At 38.4% G+C, this 21,674-nt stretch overlaps 2 protein-coding genes across 10 annotated transcripts in view; both read right to left on the reverse strand.

Annotated features, from left to right (window-relative positions):
* Window positions 1-198: 198 nt before the first annotated feature.
* LOC146462915 (uncharacterized) lies at window positions 199-8,340 on the reverse strand. 2 transcript variants are annotated; one of them, XM_085085054.1, is made up of 5 exons: window positions 7,676-8,340; window positions 6,340-6,563; window positions 5,534-5,702; window positions 1,910-1,942; window positions 199-912 (listed from the first exon to the last, which is right to left on the reverse strand). In XM_085085054.1, exons 2-5 carry the CDS (start codon window positions 6,550-6,552, stop codon window positions 674-676), a joined length of 654 nt encoding a protein of 217 aa, XP_084941180.1. In that variant the 5' UTR covers window positions 6,553-6,563; window positions 7,676-8,340; the 3' UTR covers window positions 199-673. The 2 variants fall into 2 exon arrangements, with proteins under 2 accessions (XP_084941180.1, XP_084941181.1); XM_085085055.1 differs by lacking the exon at window positions 7,676-8,340 and having other exon boundaries at window positions 6,340-6,660.
* Window positions 8,341-9,239: 899 nt separating this feature from the next.
* The window catches only part of LOC146462916 (EGF-like repeat and discoidin I-like domain-containing protein 3), a 36,811-nt gene continuing 24,376 nt past the window's right edge, over window positions 9,240-21,674 (reverse strand). For 4 of the 8 annotated variants that reach the window (XM_085085021.1, XM_085085016.1, XM_085085019.1 and 1 more), the window contains 6 exons: window positions 21,324-21,437; window positions 19,078-19,191; window positions 14,437-14,604; window positions 14,019-14,132; window positions 11,885-11,998; window positions 9,240-9,663 (listed from right to left, as the gene is read on the reverse strand). In XM_085085021.1, the coding sequence (XP_084941147.1) occupies window positions 9,626-9,663; window positions 11,885-11,998; window positions 14,019-14,132; window positions 14,437-14,604; window positions 19,078-19,191; window positions 21,324-21,437 (662 nt within the window). In that variant the 3' untranslated portion in view covers window positions 9,240-9,625. The remainder of the gene's footprint in view (window positions 9,664-11,884; window positions 11,999-14,018; window positions 14,133-14,436; window positions 14,605-19,077; window positions 19,192-21,323; window positions 21,438-21,674) is intronic. The other 4 variants (XR_014857024.1, XM_085085018.1, XM_085085017.1 and 1 more) reach the window with 4 other exon arrangements.

Raw genomic sequence — 21,674 nt, forward strand, 5'->3', positions numbered from 1 at the left:
TCATAATTGCTGGAGTGCAGGTGTCGGTCAGTTTTTCCAAGCATGTGTAATTCTCCTTTTTAGGTTCTCAGAAATCGCTGGCCACCTTTTACCAATACACACACATTTCGAAGGACGTTCAGCGTCAACGAGCCACGACAATTTAATATTGTGCTCGATAAGTTTTCTTTTGTCCCAACGGTTGAAATTGAAAAACAATTTGACTCGACGGTCGAATGGATGATCTCAACGGGTGAGAACGACTCAGAGCTCGCCTCAAATTGCAGGCAGCCATAATAGTTGAACTGATTGTAAAATTGAACGAGACTTATGGAAAGTTATTTGTCATGGCTAGATCCCTGGACTTGAACATCAACCGACAGACGGAGAGCTATAAAAATAGAGACAGCGACGCAGTCAGAGGCAGAGAGAGAGAAATTTGCGCTAATCAACTGCTAGTTTTAATGGATGCTTCACAATATTACAGTGGAGTAACGACCTTTGCACTGAATACAACTACATCAATACCACGCTGGTCAGTATTGCTTGTTATGATTAAAACGGGGGTATCTTCCCACGTTCGTCATACTCCTATCTAGCACAAGCATTTTGAGCACCTTAAAATTCACCATGGAATAATAATTTAGTTTCACTGCCGCTACACGGTGACAAACGGAACAAACGTTTGATCTCTCTAATCCTCGAGCTCTTCCAATTCACCCAACTGCTTCAGATGTCTCTTGTATGCTTGTAACTGTTCCACGGCATGACGCAAAATTTCTGCAGGGCAGGTCTCGGCTTCCTTCGACATGCACTCGATGTACACGTAATCCTCTGAGTCACTGACTTCTTTATCAGTGTCAAGCAGCTCAATGTCATCAACCATGCATTTTTCCAGGGCGTCACCAGCGCACTTTACGTAGTCGTCATTCTCTGTTGGGAGATAAATATGTCTTTATATTAAATTTTTGTGTAAACCTATCTAGAGCAGGGCATCTTTTCGCCTTTCGTGGTTGAAGGACGGTGGATTTCACACCCACTCCCCTTGTTTAATACTCCGAGAGTATCAAGGCTATGACAACGACACTTGGAGGATAAATTGTAAATACAGTAGTAAGTGCAAAGTTGTTTCCTTTGAGCTCCGCGATGAGAAGTGATGACGCCATGTGACGTGCAATTACGACATGAATTCTTACGGCGGCCATCTTGGATCCGCCAACTTGGATTTTTTTATTTCCACCAAAACTTCAAAAAAAAAATGACCAAAAAGTAATGAAAACTAATATAAAACACTAAAACTAGCTAAAAACGTGAAAGGTACTTTGAGAAAGATAAGTTTTCGTCATTGCAAAACAAGAGCTGTTTTTGAAAACCTGCCTGTTATAAGATTGGCGTCTTGGTAACATCAAATTCAATGAACACTGGCGTATACCCTACCACATAAAATTGTTCCCATATAATTTTTCAACCTGGAGAGAACGTAACTATATTAATAAATCAATAAATTATTATTATTATTATTATTATTAACGCCAAAAATACGGAGTTTTTCCGCTCTCCCCAGGTTGCGCTTGTCATTACAAACCAAGATGGCGGCAGATCGATCAAAGCATACGATCTCGACAATCCCACGGAAAGATAGGAGAATGTGAACAGTCCACCTTTTCTGAGGAACACCTTGAGCTCTTTGTGATTATTATTACTATAACTCACTTAGCACGCTGCAAATTCCATAAAACGGAACCTCTTAACTATGGGCAAAGGACGTTAATGTTGCAGTGAGGAAAGTAATACACTGTACTCAACCGCTAAAAGTGAAATCTTCATATAGTGAGGCTCGCAAGAAAAACAATAACAATAACAATAACAACAACAAAAGAAACTTGATGCAGAGTTATTAAATACTTTAGGAAACGTAAAAGTCGCTTACCAATGTCGGACAGTTGTTCTTCTTCCAGTATACCTGACAAGCAAAGTTAAGTAAAGATAACTTTTTCAGAGAAGCTCGTAGCTATGATTGAGAAGAGTGCAATAAAGTCATGGGGTATGGAAGAGACGCTTCCTACAATGTCTCGTTATTTTTAAACATTTCCTTGATTACTTTTAATGAGGCATGATAAGCTTAAGCTTAAGCTTAAATAGAAGGATTTCCTTACCTTCTCCCCCTCCACTAAAAAACTCGTATTTCCACTTAATGTGAAGAGAGTCGTTATACCTCAAAATCATCCAAATGAAAGCTATCTTTAAGTTAGCAAAACTTTCCTGTGGCGCTGTGTATTATGCTGTACAAGGCGGCTCTCACTATCGAGTCACTGGATTGGATCCTAAAGGGTGACCACACTAATCGGTGAAAGCTACTGAGCACTACTTTCCTGTACTGTTTAGAGAGAGGAAATCGTTCATTGAATAATGCATACATTGCAGTCTTAGCAATTGAATTACTTGTTTAAAAAGATAAAATACATCTTTTGCCCTTCATTATCAGGAAATAAATTTTCATTAGCGCGAAAACATTGGTCAATAAAATTAATGTATAATCAGTTTAACAATTTGTGGCAGAGTCATTAAGGAGTTTTGCATCGAAAGGAAGATTCATTAAGGCCAATTAGAATAGAGTTTTATCGAAAACAACATTCTTTAGTGCGAATGAAAATTCATTAACCTAGGGTTAACGTTCCATAGCGCGAATAAAATTTCAACTACAAAAGATTTTTAGTTACGTGGATTCTGACTAATTTCCCAATGGATTTATATCGATGCTTAAATTTAAAAACGATGCTGTACATGTGCACACTGGTTTCGCAGTAATGGAGCACAGAGTTCGTCGAAACCTTATTCCATTTGAGCATCGTGAAAGGATAGTTAGGGCGTTTGAAGATCCCCGCGAGAAGAGGAGAAACGTGAACACGATAATTGCCAGGTTTATGCAGACTTACATATACCACGATGTTTGAATGGGGAGTTGATTGAAGGATAGAGCTAAGACTTGCTTGATTGTTACGCTGACTGCATCTCTGTTATAATAAATTTTTTTCCTCGTTAAAGAACATTAAGAAGCGTCTAATGTCTGTTCATTACCTTAAAAGTTTGTTATTTCCATTAAATTGAACTGATATTCGCATTAATGAACGTTCTTCTCTATGTAAAACGCCTTATTGACGACACCAAAAATTAAAACGTTTGTCTATTTTCATACAATGATTACACATTCGCTTTAATGATTTAATTTTTAACACTGATGAAAATGTATTTCCTGATAATGAAGGACAAAAGGTGTAGTACAAGGTGGTTCTTAGTTTTGAGTCTGCAAAAAGCAAACCTAACGTGTAACCATTCAAATGAAAGCTACTGAGCAGCACTTTCCTGTGGTGCTGTTTATTACGCGATACAAAGTAGTTCTTACTGTTGCGTGTATGAATGAAATCCTAAAATGTGACCATTCAAATGAAAGCTACAGAGCAGTACTTTCCTGTGGTGCTGTGGTCCAGTAAAAAGTAGGTCTCATTTTTGAGTCTGTAGATAAGTCCTAAATGTCACCATTCAGATGAAAGCTACTGAGCAGTACTTTCCTGTTGAGCAGTTTTTTTAAGCGGTACAAGGTGATTGTCACTTTGAAGTCTTTGGATCAAAATCCTAGATCTTGGCCATTGAAAAGAAAGTTCCCGTGTCGTATTTTCTTGTTGTACTGTTTATAATGCCATACAACTTGGTGGTAGCTTTCGATTTTCTGGACGAAAACCATAAGAGTGACCATTCAAATGACTGTTTCAGCTATGCTTTAAATTTTTTTCTTTATGAGTTTTTCTGCATTGGGATAACCTCAAAACTTCCTCTCAAGATGTTCTTATTGTTTTTTTTATTTGTTAATCTCTTTTTACTTGCGTCTTGAATAAAACATATATGTTTATGTGCGTGATTCTGTATTTTGCCTCTGTAGATAAACCCTTTACTGCTCAAAGTCACCGATCAGTACTTTCCTGCAGTGCCGTTGGTTTTTTACATATCTTTCAAAATGATTTGTTGACTTTTCCTTTTTTAACCCTATGTGGATCGGGCTTTTTCTTGTCTTCTGGGGCCGGAGGTAGGATTCCGCCTTCCCTACATGGCTTATAAAAGCTATGACAATGAGGCCTAGAAGACAGATGGTACGTCCCAAGATAAAACGGTGTTTCCTTTGAGGTCCGTCATACGATGTGGTAATTATCGTATTTACGCGATTGAGCGCCGCGGCTTTTATTAAATTTTTAGCGTTTCCCATGCGACGTTTATTGGTAATTTTGCTTCCATCTGCAGCATTTAAGGTGGCCGAACACAGTTTTCTAGTATACAGGTGTTGGTAAACATTATTTAAAAAAATACGTACTTCTGAGAACCCGAAATTAGCATGGTGCAAGATTAACAAAGAAGGAATAAATTTTGATACTCCTTGTTGAGCAAGACTTCAGCATTGGTCTTCAGCAAGGTGCCGTTGCCATGGCAACGGAGCAAGCTATTAACTGTCCACAAATAATGGTTTTCCTTAATTCTTAGAAAATGCACTCGTTAGATTTTTTCCATTTTTTTGTATCCAGAGAAACTCACAAAATACTGACATAGTGATGCTGCTTTCATGTTATTTTAACAGAGAGATCTCCTGTAAATGTTGGTTTTGCGCTTTAATGTTTTTTGAAGTAACCCTCTGTTAGATTTTGTTTTTGGTTTGTAGGCGAGTTACGCTTTTAGAAAACTACCGTTTTGTCAAATTTCACGAAATTCTAACGATCGGTTCCTTAGAAAACAGTTCATTTCCATTAAAACAACCAGTCACAGTTTTTTGCTCAAATGCGCATGCGTGGATTTTAATATCCCAGCAAAGATGAAAAGCGTACAAAAAGGCTTAGCTCATTGCGAACTCACTTTCTTTGTTCGGCGATAAATGAAGAAGGATTCACAAACGAGAAACTGAGTTATTTTAAGAGTAAAACTTATCTTTGTGATCCATTTGGTATAAAATTGAGGGATCGATAGTATTTGCTTACCACAACCCTAGTGCGCGCTTAATAGCATCACTAACAGAATCTGTAAAGTGCGCGCAAACTGTGCCACCTTAATCGAGTAAATACGTACGTCATAAATGCCAAATGGCGGCCATCTTTGATCCGCCATCTTGAATTTCTGTATTTCACCAAAAACAAAAGGAAAGCGCCAAAATTCAACGAAAAGTAATGAAAACCAATAAAGGAACACTAATATTAGCTAAAAACATAAAAACAAGAGAGGTTATCCTCTCTTAATGAAAGTTATAGCAAGAAGCGTAATTTTCTCCATCTTGAAAAGATTTCTTCCATTTTCTGGAAAAAAACCTGCCAGTCAAAAATTGGTTGCCATGGTAACATCAAACTCGATAACTGCTAACCGATCGCAACATTGTTTTTCCGGATAAACTTCCAAAAGAGCTCTGAAGTTTCAAAGCGTTTGCTTAAATGTTAAAAAAAAGTTATTCAGGTTCAAGGTTGCCGCTAGCAGAATCCGCCCAACACCCCTGTCTAGCTAGGGTTAAGGTCTACCAACATACCCGATTCCTCAGTAATTTTCTTCAGACCGTCGTACGTTATATCAGAACACAGATTGGCTTTCTTCAAAAGGACGCTCGACTGGTATGTTATTGCGGCATAGAAGTAGAAAACTTTTGGGACTGGGGATGGCGTTGCCTTAATAACGTCCGCAAAACATGACTCAAATTCCTGCAGAAACAAAAGCACTCTGAGATGTTTACACTTAGGAAATTAAAAATATTTGTCAATATATTTGTCCGAAAAGCGATCAGGTAAAAAAAAATGGAACGAATTACATATGAAGCGCTACCTAGTTTGAATTTGAAACTGTGGTTTTGTGGTAGTCGAGTGATTGGTGCATCGCGCTTAGTACGAAACAGAAAGCTTGGAATCTTTTTGCTTGATTCTGGCCATCTATCATCCCCTTTTATCAAAAGCAATCAAGCAATATTACTAAATCTTCTCGATTTTGCCTTGAAAAAACAATCAGAAGACAATAATTTAATGGCCGCTACTAGTCCTAGGGTATTGGTATAGACCGATTTTAAAAATTCTGGTCGGAAAGTCTAAAAACGGGTATGGATTCTAAAGACCGGGTCTGAAAATGGCTACCGGAAAAATACATACTTTGGTCTGAAATAGGGTCAGGTTTTTAGTGAACCGTCCCGTACATCCCCATCAAAAATTCCGAGGGATACCCCTTCTCCCCTCCCCCAGCCCGGGTGTTTAGCCGCTAGTTATTTCCTGGCGTTCACTTGCTATCAAGCTGTTTTTGATCATGCCAAGGTTTTATCTCATTGATCAGTCGAAGCTGTTAATGGCTTACCTCCATAGATGAGCAAGTCAGTTTTAGGTCATCAGCAAAGGTATCTTGGCGCCCCTCCGTAGCCTTCTCGAAGGCCAATACAGCAGCTTTATTTCCAGTATCATAACACTTCAAGATAGGTTCAAGGACTCGCAGCTTAGCATTGATTACAAACCCACACGTAACAGAGATAAAACTCACAGCAAAAATAATGGTGACGATCTTTGAGAACATGGCGGACTCCGCTAATGTAGAATAAACACAATAACGAATATTAGCGTCAAGCTTTGAAAGATGCAAGACCTTAGGAGTGTCTTAATTAAAGTTTAAGGACCTTGATGAACCTGTTCTCATCAGTTAAATACTTCTAATTTATATTTTCATGGAGCACGGTTGGCATGAAGAATTGATTGATTGGCAAAACGACACTTTAAAAGAACAACCTCTTGGGTTAGCTGAAAGTCAGTACGTAAATTTATAAATTAGTACTAAAAACTCGAATTGGGTAACAAAAAGAATTTTGGTAGCTTTGTATAGAATGGATTCTTTTAAAAAATCCGACACTTTTTTGTTTTTAAAATACCTCGAAACGATATTTTAACAAAGACGCATCTGAACTGATATTTGCATTGTAGCGCCTTCGGCGAGCGAAACATTGTTAACGTGGATGTTTTGCTTTGGTTTTTTACATGTATTTTGTAAACAAACAGAAAAATCCTGATTTAAAGACATTTCAAAGGTCGACAGGTTGACGTCTTTTACAGCGTAACGTTCGACTTGGACGCGCACTGGATGTGACAAGTTAAACACGCAATGCGCTAAGCCAAATAGAAAATTATTAATATTTGTTTAGCATAAAATAAAGCTCATATATGATTACAAATTAACACCACGGCTCTAATATTTTGTCTACCCAATGTGAACACTAAGCAATTCAGTATTTCAATACCCCAAACAACACTATTGTAATACAGTGTATCAACTATACTATGCTATACCGCCTAAAGTTCTCCAGAAACTAAAGGAAAGAAAATTACTATAGCTGAAGTGATAAATATTAAACATACCGTTTAATGTTAGTGGAGGTCTTCGCAAACGACACTAAAGGTGCGGATTATATTATTGGAATGCATGGTCTGTCTCTATTTATAGCTATAAAAGACATCACGCGCTAACCGCTATGCTAGAACGTCCATATCTAACGTAAAAATTCTACTTTCCGTACTTTCTTTGTAGAAGTTTGCTCCATAACGATGGTGCGCTTTTGAAGCGAAATTTGCACTAATTAATACTTGTTAGAAAATGAAAAAAAGCAACAATTTAAAATGGTTGCGTTAGTAAAATAGATTTAAATTACGGAGTTGCTGCACAGAATATTTGCTGAGGGCTTTGACGGTACTATATATCCAAGGGAGATTCTCGATGTATCAAGAGCTGAAAACACCTCGTCTTTCTATCTATTAATGAATTCATTTTTCTTTTTTCTTGATTCGTTTTGTGGAATATTCATAGAATGGCAAACAATGGTTGTTGATACAATGAGAACACCCCCGTTGAATCTGACACAGGTTTGTTCACCCAGGAAACTATATTTGAATAAAAAGAATTATATAAACAATATTGTAGTTTTAACGCCTTTCGCGAGAACAACAAGTTATCGATCTATGGCCCCGTCTTTTATGTCCGAGCCAGTAAACAACGAAACACCTTGAATGCATTACTTTGTGAATAGCCCATTTTACAGTTGTGTGTTAAGCGACCTGGCCTTGGATGGTAAGCGAGGCTGGGAGGTGACTTTGTCTTGGTACAAACCTCACTGCTTTTCATATGTAGATCCCGTTGTTCTTATGCTAACTAGTTTGTGAGGTCTGTAAGAAAATTAGGTCACCCACAACCTCGCTTCCAATCTAAGGCCAGGTCACTAAGCACCCAACTGTAAAATGGCCTATTTCGCGGCTTCGTGCAGTTGAGCGAAACTTCTTGGGCAGAGAAGTTTTGTATACGACATCATAGCCTGACAGGGACTACTGATAACTTCATCAAAAATTAAAGACAAACATCCAAGATGATCTCTGTGTTCAACGCTGTTAAGTGTTGTCATGGATCGAACAGTTTAATCCTTTATTACGTTTCCATCAGAGACACCCACTCATCTCAGAAATTCCGATTCAGCTGTGAAGAAAACTAGCGTTTTCATTGACGAAATGCCACCTAACACTTTTGCAACAAATGAACAGCTAAACCCTTTTCGTTTTCAACGGGGTAAATAGCTAGTTTTAATCTGGAACTGAAAGGTAGCTAGCTTTTTGTTTTAGGTCAAAAGCAGTACAAAAATTCCGATAATACGATTGTGTTCCCTAACATTTTCTGTATACGGAAATTATGTTAGCTTACACAAACCTGCAAACCTGCCTGGAGACAGAAATTACAGTGTTTGCTTAAATAATTAAGCGACTTTATTTAAAGAGGGTAACACGTGACAGCTTACGTCAATAACCCTGTGGCCCTCTACAAATACATGTTTTCGTTGGGTGCCCTGTTCCATACGCGGCAGTTATTTGTAATTTATCTTAAAAAGACCCCCAGCAGAGATTTTAAGAACCCTCTATTCTCCGTTGATAAAAGAACTTACACTATTGAAATTCATTGAATAAACAGACTTCCTTAAGCTAGCCTACGAGCAAGCTTTTGTTTAGGTTAGCCGCGGGAGGATGGCGCAAGGGGCGAGCAAAAGTAGCGAGAGGACTGGATCGGGGGCGGGAGAAAGAAGAACGTGGGCGAAATTTAAAATCATGTACAGACATGATAATAATATATTGAATAAACTAAATGGATCATCTGACTTAAATGGCATTCTGTTAACAATTATTCTACGAATTTGGGTCATTTATGAATTTATGATAAGGAGGCACGCAGAACCACTGAGTCAGAGATTGATTTTATTTCTGTTGTGATATAGTTAGAACAATCATTTCATAATATAGCTGAAAACGAGATAAAATGCTAGTCACAATCATGATTCGATTAAGCAATCCTCGAGAAAAAGAGCAAAGCAAAAAATGAACAAAAACAAACGTAAAGGAAGGAAAACTAAACACCGCGAATTCGTATGCTTGCAACCCCTCGCAAAGATCATTCGATACCCACTGATACATCCCACGGCAATTATAATATATGTTTCGTCACAACGTTATCAAGTTAACTTCTAATCTAAAAACCGGTCCATCAGGCTTTGAGGACAATTCCATCCTTTGTGCCCCTTCCCAGTCCTTGCTCGTTCAATCCTGGGCGTTCGCAGATCTTTTCTTCAATCCAGGCAAAGGCCTCTGTCTTCCTCCTGTGTTTCTGTAGAATAAAATATCTTTCTAGACTGTGACAAAAAAGTTACGAGCTATGGGCTAAAGCATTTGTGGAATCAAGTCACTCGTGCAAAGTAAGGGCCTCTTCATCGCCAGTCTCGCCTCGCCAGTCTTTGCTTTAGAAAACTTTCGATATGTTCATACGAGAAGGCGGGCCCACCCGGTTACCGAGATCTCGGTAACCGAGCTGGAAATTTTCCCCACATGAACACTCCAGTCCGGATACCGGGACTTTCCGTGACGAAACATTTCTTGAACTGGGCAAGGCTTGTAAGGTCTCGATAACCGAGATTAAACCGAGATTAAATTTCCCATGAACAGAAGGCAAAATCCGTCCCGCTTACCGGGCCAACCCGGTGACGGGGTCATACGAAGAGGCCCTATATAGTAGTATGTCTCAGATGACTAGACCAAGTTTATTCATGTATTTAAATAGATTCAGAGCCATTACCTAAACCGGTTTTAAGAAAAGGGTCGAATGAGTTGACATGACATGCGGTAGATATAGGGAAGAGTTTAATGAAATGCAAGTGATCGAGGTTTAAGAAGAGTTTAACGAGATGCAAGTGTATGTATGATTTGGAGTTTAGTATATGTTTATTATTTGGAGTAAAGTGTACTGTGCTCTGGTGATACGGTTCCTCCCAACCAGGCGGATAGTACATCAAATATATAGGAAAAGAACAATAGGAGTGCTGAGAACCAATGAGAAGGCATTGACGTCATGGTCAAACAAGTTATGGGACAAGAACAACCAGACCAAACCAGTTTTGAACACTATTAAAATTCAAAATGGTCTCCTCGATATTGGAGACTAGACAAACCCGTCAAACCGGTTTTTTTTTATCCTTGTTACTTTTCAAATCAGCAGCACCCAAAACTGGAAACGAGACAATATTTTATATCAACACCAATGATTTTATTGAATAAACATGATCAATTATTGCAAACACGTTCCAAAGAGAATGATGGTCCTGAATGTTACATGAAATCAGTCACTTTGTCCATTCTCGCAAATTTTCCATTAAACTTGGGTCTTTTCCCGTGTTTTGAAAACAGCTGACTGGAAGCTTGCGTCAAAGGATTAAACTACAGGCTTTATGAGCGGATTCTTAACTCTAAGTCATAAAACAACACAAAACTCCCAAACAATTCAAAATAAAGCAAAATAAAAAAAAAATGTTTTGTGAAACCCTGTGTCAGTAACTATTAGCTACTATTGTTTCTCTTAACAGAAGGGAAAATGTTGACAGCTAGCTAGCAGGGAAAGTGAAAACATGTCCGTGCGTTTACTTTACATGATTCGCTTTACCTCTGAAGGAGTTCGCCTATATATTTATAGTTTCAATATGAATTGGATGTTACTTTCTCTAAATATAAATACAGTTCTATTCGCGTTATATTTGTCTTTTGAAGCGTTCCTCTGTGGAAGACAATTTTAGAGTGTTTCTTAGTAGTCATGTAGTGATAAAGTCAATTTCGTTAACATAATTTTAACTTCATGCTTAAAGCCGGGTTATCAAAAGTAATTAGGTTTTCTTTTTCTTTAGAATTGTTTGGCATTCGCCTATTATTGCAAGACGAACAACATCACTTTTATTTGAATATAAGAAGTCCGTTGTAAAGTGCGAATAATTTGGTAAACTGAATCATTTAGTAAACGCACGGGCATGTTTTCGCTTTCCTTGCGCTGCCAACATTTTCCTTCTGGAAAATTATTTCAGAGAAACAATAGTAACTTAAAGCGGGTTTAACAAAAACAATTTTTTTTTCTTTCGTTTGAATTGTTTGGGAGTTGCGTATTGTTACCTAGCCCACAACATAACTTTAAGTTCAATGTAAATAGTCCGCAGATAGGCTGTATAACATGCAGATAATTTTGTAAAGTAGATCGTGTATAGTAAACGCACGAATTTGTTTTCGCTTTCCTTCTGCTGTAAACATTTTCTTTTCCAGAAAATTAGTCTAGAGAAACGAGGGTAACGCGGCAGCGAAATCGGTTGAACGAAAACAACGCAAATTGTGTATATTTTTATTTTTCTGGGGCCGCCCGGTGTCTCATGTTTTAGAATTGTCCTTATAGTATACTTATTTGACGGAGCCGTTCATTGTCCGTTTTAAGGCGCTCCTGTAAGGAGAGGTTTACCACATAATTCGCTCAGTAAAGTAGCAATTTCTTTGTGTCAAAGACTAAGCACCAATCTTACCTTCCTGACAGTGATCTCCTTTGTAACCCTCAACACAGTCACACGAATAGCTCCCAGGGGAATTAACACAAGCACCACCATTTTGGCAGGGATCATTCTTGCATTCGTTAATGTCTGGAAAAATAAAATTCAGTATAAGAGCATGTAAATTAACAACTGAAAACAACAACAACAACAAATGCTACAAGACTTCATTACATAGATTTCCAGCAACGCACTGTATTATTTTTCATAATGTAATGAAATAGTTTGTGCCAATACATTAGTTTTGAGGTCTGCAACAGCGTTCCAAGAAAAGACCTAACGTTCATTCGAACCCAAACTAAGAGCCTCGTTTCTTGCTGTATTTTCTGTCTTGGCAAACTAGAATACCTACTCAAAAGAGCTGCCCACTTTTCCCACCTGGATTCTTATCATGCAAGGCTGCAACAACCCCGAAATTATACATGTGCTTTCGACCGTGAATTGAAAACAGCTCTCGAATCAAATATAACATGACGGTCTATACGGTAGTAAAGACAATACAAAGTCAAAGGTCAGACTTGAGTCAAAAGGTTCTAACGTCAACCAGGAACAAAATTGGTCCAGGCCTTATCGCCACCCTCGGCGTCCCCTGTGAAAATAGTGGGGGAAAAGAAAGTCGCTCCTGGATCTCCGAGATTGAATTATCTCAAGTTCTACTGCAAATGTGGCTTTGTACAGCGGAATCATGATATATCGGATTCTTTGGTACTGTAATACGAAAGATACTATTAAGCACTTGATGACTGGCAGCAAGAGAAACAGTGAGTTTTGTTTCACCGAGACCCTCAATGTTCCCCAAGGCGAAGCCGAGGGGAACATTGACGGTCACGGGAAACAAAATGCACTGTTTCCAGTAGTGCCAGTCATTAAGTGTTTTGTTATAGGTCCAAACTCAAAAATGTAACAAATTATATCCGTGTGCCAGCTTTCGACTTTTTTGCAAAATGTTGAAAGCTTTCGTCCAAATTTTGCTCTTTCCAGAAGTCTCTCAACGTTTTCACGGCATTGTGGGTGGCCCTGCCAGTAGATTTCGAGTTTTGTCCCGAAGAAGCTGTTGAATCTTGTTTGAAAGCGTTTAGCTTCGATGACTGCAAAAAATTATTTTCTTGGCGCGGCTAGCACACAAATTTGCCGCGGTTTCAAGATGCACGACTTCATTACGTGCGGGTCGGAAGTTCAAGTTGTTGTTTCCCTTTGCAGTTAGTGTCAGTTTTGTTGGTCCTCGGGGGTTTAGTGAGTTTTGACCCGTGGCATACATGTGACACGTTCTCCTCCCATCGGAAAACGTATTAGAGTTGGGAAATATAGCAATAGCTACTATTCATCCTGGCTAAAACAGCAAAACCACTCCCCGTTATAAAGAACACAACCCAAAAGCCCAAACTAAAAAAACTACTGTTAGTCTCGGTCAACCGCTTATTATATGCTGTCAGAAAGCGTCATAGTGACATCTACGCCGCTTCACCCCCTTTGTGACTTATCCTTTCCAACAGGTTCTCCAAAACGTTATCAAATTAATTAATGACTCAAATTTCTGCAAGGCTGATAGGACTGCGTAGAAAACTTAACACGATAGCGACGTAATAGAGACCAAACCGGGAATCAACAGAATGCGGCAACCGTAAACAGCTGTTTCGAGCTGGTTGGCTCTCGTCAGCACTGTGTAGCACAGCAAAAAATTGAACAACCAACGCGAGTCGAGTGGTCTACCAAATACACGTGATAGTGATTTCGGATGGGCCCAAATTCAGACATCCGTCGACGTCATAGCGCGTGACTACGAACAATTAACAAAAGAACCGAAGCATGTCGCTGTCGCAATAAGTTAAATGAGGAAAGGAAAAAGTTTCCTTCACAAGTACATTTCCAAACTATGTTATAAAATGTACAGTCAAATTAATTGTTTGCCAAATCCGATATATGAAACGAAAATTTGGCCGTTAACCCACAAATTCGCCAAATAACGGGCTTTCGTTTATCATCGTCAATCCTACATTACTGTATGCATGACGATCAACACATTTCCCCAGTCCCTTGGTACTTCGTTGTATCGGGGCTCCACTGTATAATCGTGTTAATTAAAATTAATGTATTTATCTGTATATCAAACCTTGATCACAATCTTTTCCCTTCCATCCTGCAGGACAAGGTTGACAACTGTAACCATCGGCAGTCAATTTACAGGTAGCTCCATTCTTACACGGTGACGCCGCACACTCATCAACTTCAAAATATAAAGATTGCACTTATGCTACCTAAAATCTATGGCATATTGCTTTACAAACAAACGTTTCACATAAGTAATGCATACGTTTCTAATACTTTCACAAAATACTCCTTGTCATTTAGACTTACAAAAAACACTTTATATGCGTTAGGTCAGTGGAGCTTACTTGCCACAATTAGCTGATCGGTCAGCGAAGACAGAATCAAGTTCAATTCAAATCAATACCACAGGAGTTTTTACCATTAGGAACAGTGGTATATTATCATAAAAGAGTCTTCCTTAAATACGATATTTTCCTTACCACAGTTAGCCCACTTGCCAGCGTAAACAGGATCAAATGAGCACCACGGTTTGTTTCCATTGGCAACAGTGGTACAGGAGTTGTAAGATACTCCTCCATACGTGAAAGGAAAAACACAACAGCGGCCTTGTGAATCATGCGTCTTTTTTCCTGGTGGACATGGAAGCACTGTGGAATAGTAATCCGATAATATTAATGTTTACGGTTTATGCTGATAAAACGCTGAAGAAAGGAGGGCAACATTGACGCCTGTCTTGATAGCGGAGCTTCGCGCGACGGAGGCGCGCGCGCGGAGCCCCATTAGTAAGAGATTTTGGTAAAACCATGTATGCGAAAAATTCTGGTTATGACGTCCCTGTCCGTCCGGCGTACGTACGTACATACGTACGTACGCCCGCCCTCTATGTAAGCCATCGGTGAAATGTCACACTCGACCTGTGCACAACCCGCGTTTTTTCGGCGGAAGTGGGATGGCTTACTTTTTTTAGAAAACAAACGAGAATTTTGAAGAACACTGATTTCTTGTATTCAGTCGTTGAATATGTTGTGAAACTACATATGTTGAGAAAGCAGGCGACTAATAAGCAAATTTGAACCCTGAGAGCGACGAACAAACAGGCGAAATGTCAGTTGAAAACAAACATATGGTGAGCCGGGTGAGTAAGCAACTCGCAAGTCGCATAGAAATTAAATGCATTTTTGCAGGCAACTGTCGGTAATTCTCCATATTTAACATACTTCATTATACACAAATACTTAAATCGTTGCCATACGACAAATATTCGTGGATAAATTAATTTTGAACATTCACAGAGCTATTCACTGAGTTATGTTTTGCGTTGGACTTGTGTAATTCATTCGCAGGGCACATTTGTAAACACGCAGTAAACGTTTAAAGATTTCGGACCACAACCAAACATTATTTTTCCTGTATTCTCCTTTTGTTAACGTTTACTTATAGACTTGAATTATTTCTGTAGGAGAAATATTCACAGAGTTATGTGTTGTTTTGAACATTTTGTGTTGGACGTCTCTAATTTATTCGCCATTCGCAGCGCATAAGTTTTGTAAACACGCTCTAATTTTTAGCGCTCACTGAGATATTTGGGACCACAACCAAAAATTATCTTTCCTGTATTCTCCGTTTGCTAACGTTTACTAAGAGACTAGAATTATTTCTTTAAGAGAAATATTCACAGAGTTATGAATTGTTTTGATCATTCTGTGTTGGACTTCAATTCGCAGCGCATAAGTTGTGTAAACACGCTCTAATTTTAAGCGCTCACTGAAATATTTCGGACCACAACCAAACATTATTTTTCCTGTATTCTCCGTTTGCTAACGTTTACTTAGAGACTAGCATTATTTCTGTAAGAGAAATATTCACAGAGTTATGAATTGTTTTGAACATTTTGTGCTGGACTTCAGTTCGCAGCGCATAAGTTGCGTAAACACGCTCTAATTTTAAATTAAAGCGCTCACTGAAATATTTCGGGCCACAACCAAACATTATTTTTCTGTATTTTCCGTTTGTTAACGTTTACTTAGAAACTAGAATTATTTCTGTAAGAGAAATATTCACAGAGTTATGAATTGTTTTGATCATTTTGTGTTGGGCTTCTTTAACTCATTCGCCATTCGCAGCGCATAAGTTTTGTAAACACCCGGCTCTAATTTTAAATTAAAGCGCTCACTGAAATATTTCAGGCCACAGCCAAACATTATTTTCCCTGCATTCTCCGTCTGTTAACGTTTACTTAGAGACTAGAATTATTTCTGTAAGAGAAATATTCACAGAGTTATGAATTGTTTTGAACATTTTGTGTTGGGCTTCTTTAATTCATTCGCCATTCGCTCACTGAAATATTTCGGGTCACAACCAAACATTAGTTTTCCTGTATTCTTTTCATAAATTTTAGTTAGAGACTAGAATTATTTCTTTAGGAGAAATATTCCTAGAGTCATTATTTGTTTTAAACATTTTGTGCTCGTCATTCGCAGTGCATATTTGAAAACAGTACGCCCTAATTTTAAACTAAACGTTCAAATATTTCGAACCATAACCAAACATTATTTTTCCTTTATTTCTTTTCTTGTAACGTTTATTATGAGACTATAAATATTTCTGTACGAGGAATATTTACAAAGTAATAAATTTTGAAACAAATATTTTATTTCTATCCGTGCGGCCAAATTGCACACGTGGAAACATTACGTCGTAGCCAAATTTTCTTTATTGTACGCATTTCAAACTTTACACGAATGCATTTATTGTGTCCACGGGAGAAATATTTGAGAGAGAGCGTAATTTTTTCATCCACAAGTGTTTTATGCTCTCGAGCGTCATCGGAATTCAGCAATGTGATCTCGCACGATCAACAACATCAGCTTACGGCTCAAAACATTTTCCACTGACGCGTAAAAAGTTTGCTTTATATGCACTTAAGATATATATAACTCAAGAAAGGATGAAGAATTTGTAACGTTATTACGTTCATACAAGAAGCAAAGGAGCATGTATAGGAATTGTGGAGCTCCGCTTTTAATCTTGGCTAAATATATATATTATCACAAGTTCGCTTAGACGCTTCTCGCAGTTAGCTCCATCAAATTGATCAGTACACGCGTTGCACGCGTATGAAACAGTGCCAGTCATTGTACATTTTCCACCATTTTTACACGGGCCAGATTTGCAGGTGCTCACTGAGAACCAAATTAGATTCAAAGCATAAATTTGACTTTGGATCCATGTTTTCTATTCTGCAATGTGCTATCAGCATTTTTAAAGTGCTCGGTGCATACCCTTTTCCCAACTATCTCCATAAAATGCCTCAGCACACGGACAGTTGTAACTATCGCTTGCAAGATATTTCATTTGCGTTGTATCTTCGTGAAGCGAATGCTGGAAGATCTCATTGTAGGATTGTAAGAGGATTCGATTATTTCTTCACTTGAAAAGATAGAGTAGACAAAGATTTAAAAGTGTCTGTGAGTGTCATGATTCTATTTACGTTGAAACAAGTATTCTCTTATGCTGGGTTGGGAAGTGTACTGAAATTTGCTTAAGTGAACGCTGAAGTTAGAGTCGAATATGCGTTACCACCCATTGAAGGAAACCTTTACTAAAACAAACAACGCATTTTGCGTTCGCTCAAACCTCAAAAGTGTTGTTTCGATAATTGAAATATTTATTTTGCCAAACTAGAGCGGTACTTGCACAGGTTTAAAAAACCTTTCTTTTTTAGTTAGGAATGCGGTTTCCCTTGTGAAAGTGCGAACTAGTAATTGGAAGGTCTTAGGTTTTTAGCACTCGGGTTTCCTTTTTGTTTTTCTTTTTTTTTTGCAAGTATGCGTGTCATTCACTGTACAATACAAAATTCTCAAGTTTAATGTTGTTCACCGCCAATACGAAGAACGCGGTTCTTAGGTTTACAAGAAAAACACACACACTTTGCGCGAAGCATTTGCATTTGAATAAACGGGTTTGTGTACCCCTTAAAATAAATTTATTTTACACTTCTCACTTCGTTACGACGCCGAGCAGTAATGTGATATGCTCTAAAGTAAATTCTGGACAAAGCGTTATGATAATCGGTGAGTATTAAAACACCTCCAAAGGATGCTCAAGCTAATTCACCGCGTTCTTAAGGTGTGTTTGTCGCACTTTATGTGAGCATGTTAGCGCGCGATGGAAGAGATAACTGCGCTGATATTATATTTTACACTATTCGTATTTATGATAGATTAAAATACGAGAATTGAAGCACATCTAAAAGGACTCCTGAGGATCCACTAGTCAAAGAAGAAAATACTTTAATTTACAAGCACACGATCTTGTTTTATTAATTCAGAGCTTTCTTAAGGAATGTTTATTGCACTTTATTTGAGCATGTTTCACACGAGATGGAAGAGATAACTGCACATAAAATTTACACGATGCGTATTTATGATAGATTGAAATACAAGAATTGAAGCACATCTTAAAGGACTCCTAAGTTAATGCACAGCTTTCTTAAAGAATGTTTATCGCACTTCATTTGTGGACGTTTCACACGCGATGGAAGTGATTACTGCGCTGACTGACATAAACTCTATACCATGTGTTAAGTTGTGTATAATCCAACGGGTATGAAATACGAGTAATGATATGCGTCCAAAGGTCGCTGAAGCCGCGGTTAATTCACAACTTTATTAAGCAATCTACATCTGTCAAGCACTATATTTGAGTGTTTTATTCACCGCATACTATGCTTAAGTTTATTACGCTAACGTACAAAAAGTTACACGGTGCCGGCGGCGTGTCCAGTGACAAATGCAAAAGCTGAGTAAGTAAAACTGCGAGAAAAGGAGGATCGAAACCCACCAATCATGTTTTGCACCATCAGCTGCTTTATTCTTCTTTATCAAAAACATCCTTAGCGTGCGATGGAATGTGACTAATCTCGTACCCAGATGTCACTCGAATTTTGTTCCGTCTGACCATGGGAGACTTGGGTACGAGATTAAATGTGACGTCACCCTTTTAGCTGATCGGGAAGACGCGATGCGTCAGGCAGTTCGGCTGGCAAGATGGATAAGAGCAATGAGGCCTAATGCCGGAAGTTTTGTAACTTCCAATAATTGAGTAAAATGTATCTATACCTTCTTCGCACTGCTCTCCTTTGAAACCGGACTTGCATGTGCAAGAGTAACTTTGTGGCTGGTTTACACATGTACCACCATTTTTACAAGGAATTGATTCACATTCATCAACATCTAGGAAGAAAATATAGTAACATGGTTAATCATAAGAAAAGCTATAACAATGATTTATCAATAATAATCACTAATCACAAAGTGCCTCCCGCTTAAAACTATATACTTATATATTTGCTGTAAACACTCTTTTCCTTACTATTGTAGTTTCCACTCCTAAGTCTAATATAACTAGCAGAGCTCTTTAACCAGTATTATAGGTTCTACTTCTCCCTTTTTATTTAATTGCACAGATGTAGTGGCCAACACGAAAGCCTTGCTCCTTTGGCCACCACGCACTTCTTCCGTAGAATGTATAATCATTAAATAAATTACTTTGCAGGTTTATTTTTTTCTTACTATAAATTATATTGTACTTTGTTGTAATAAGTGTGAATAAAAATTGAATTGAATTGAAAAAGCGAAAGAAACTGGCCGAACCAATCATAACAAACGAAACAAACGTAAAAATCACATAATGAAACACGTGAACAACACAGTGAACCAATCAGAGGTCGAAGTAAATACATGGAATGGCGCCGAGCGTCAAGCGCGGGAAAACGCTCTCAAATTCAGAGGTTTGGGTATCGCTTTGGCGACTAGCTGGAGTTGTTTCATGGAAGGGCAGTGTTTGACTTCTTTAACGCATGTGAATAGCCAGTTGATCCGCTTCTTGTTAGTTGTTGACATCGTAGGCTCACCAGTGTACATTTTTGAAAAGTTTACATAAAGCACGACGACTGATTATTCATAACGAGTATTGCTATAAAATTACGTCTGTAGTGTGATTTAACGACTGTGAGAAACAAACCATAATAGCCCATATATTGCAAGGTACCGTTTACTTATTTTTCGATGTTTTGACCACGGCTTGCATAACCCCGAAATTATACACTGAAAACAGCTCACGAATGAAATATAACTTGATGGTCTATACGGTAGTAAAGACAATACAAAGTTAAAGATCAGACTTGAGTCAAAAGGTTTTAACGTCAACCAGGAACGAAATTGGTGGAGGACTTATCGCCACCCTCGGAGACCCCTATGCAAATAGTGGGGGAGAAGAAAGTCTCTCCTGGATCTCCGAGATTAAATTATCTAAATTATCTTATCTGCTAATTTGGCTTTGTACAGTGGAATCACGATATATCGAACTCCCTGGTACTGTAATACGAAAGATACTATTAAGCACTTAATCACTGGCAGCAAGAGAAACAGTGAGTTTTGTTTCCCCGAGACCACGGTAGTACAGACAATACAAAGTCAAAGATCAGACTTCAGTCAAAAGGTTCTAACGTCAACCAGGAACAAATAGTGGGGGAGAGATAAGTCGCTCCTGGATCTCTGAGATTGAAGAACAACAGAACAGCCACGGCCAGAACAGCAAAACCACTCCCCATTATAAAGAACACAATCCAAGAGCCCAAACTCAAAAACTACTGCCAGTCTCGGTCAACCGCTTATTACATGCTGTCAAAAGGCGTCATAGTGACATCTACGCCGCTTTATCTACTTTGTGACTTATCCTGCCCAACAGATTTTCCAAAACATTATCAAGTTAATTAATGACTAAAATTTCTGCAAGGCTGATCGGACTGCGTAGAAAACTTGATGCGATAGCGACATCATATAGACCAAACCGAATCAACAGAATGCGACAACCGTAAACAGCTGTTTCGAGCTGGTTGGTTCTCGTCAGCACTGTGTAGTACAGCAAAAAGTAGCACAACCAACGTGGGTTTAGTGGTCTACCAAATACACGTGGTAGTGATTTCGGATGGACCCAAATTCAGACATCCGTCGACGTCATAGCGCGTGACTACGAACAATGAACAAAAGAACTGAAACATGTCGCTGTCGCAATAAGTTAAATGAGGAAAGGGAAAAGTTTCCTTCACAAGTACATGGCCAAGCCATGTTATAAAAAGTACAGCCAAATTAATTGTTTGCCAAATCCGATATATTAAACGAAAATTTTGGTCGTTTACCCACAAATTCGCCAAATAACGGGCTTTCGTTTATCACGTCAATTCTACATTACTTTATGCATGATGATCAACACATTTCCCCAGTCTCTTGGTACTTCGTTGTATTGGGGCTCCACTGTATGATCGTGTAAATTATTAATTAATGTATTTATGTTTATATCAAACCTTGATCACAATCTTTTCCTTTCCATCCTGCAGGACAAGGTTGGCAACTGTAACCATCGGCAGTCAATTTACAGGTAGCTCCATTCTTACACGGTGACACCGCACACTCATCAACTTCAAAATATAAAGATTGCACTGATGCTACATAAAATCCGTGGCATATTGCTTTACAAACAAACGCTTCACACAAGTAATACATACATTTCTAATACTTAGTTTGAATACTCTTTGTCATTTATACTTACCCAAAACACCTTATCGTATTTTCTCGATTGAACGCCTCCGACGTTTATTTAAAATTCGGCAGTTTTGACCCGGCGTTTTTTCGAGGCCGGCGTTTAATCGGGGTCC

This window comes from Pavona decussata, unplaced genomic scaffold, assembly GCF_977016875.1.
Source record: "Pavona decussata unplaced genomic scaffold, jaPavDecu1.1 SCAFFOLD_184, whole genome shotgun sequence".
Lineage (NCBI taxonomy): Eukaryota > Metazoa > Cnidaria > Anthozoa > Scleractinia > Agariciidae > Pavona > Pavona decussata.

Excerpts from the sequence above, each read along its gene's own strand:
- LOC146462915 (XM_085085054.1), bottom strand. The coding sequence starts at position 6,552 with ATGTTCTCAAAGATCGTCACCATTATTTTTGCTGTGAGTTTTATCTCT. Across the intron at positions 5,703-6,339 it reads TGACTTGCTCATCTATGGAG|GAATTTGAGTCATGTTTTGC; the intron begins GTAAGCCATTAA and ends TTGTTTCTGCAG. Across the intron at positions 913-1,909 it reads AGAACAACTGTCCGACATTG|AGAATGACGACTACGTAAAG; the intron begins GTAAGCGACTTT and ends ATCTCCCAACAG.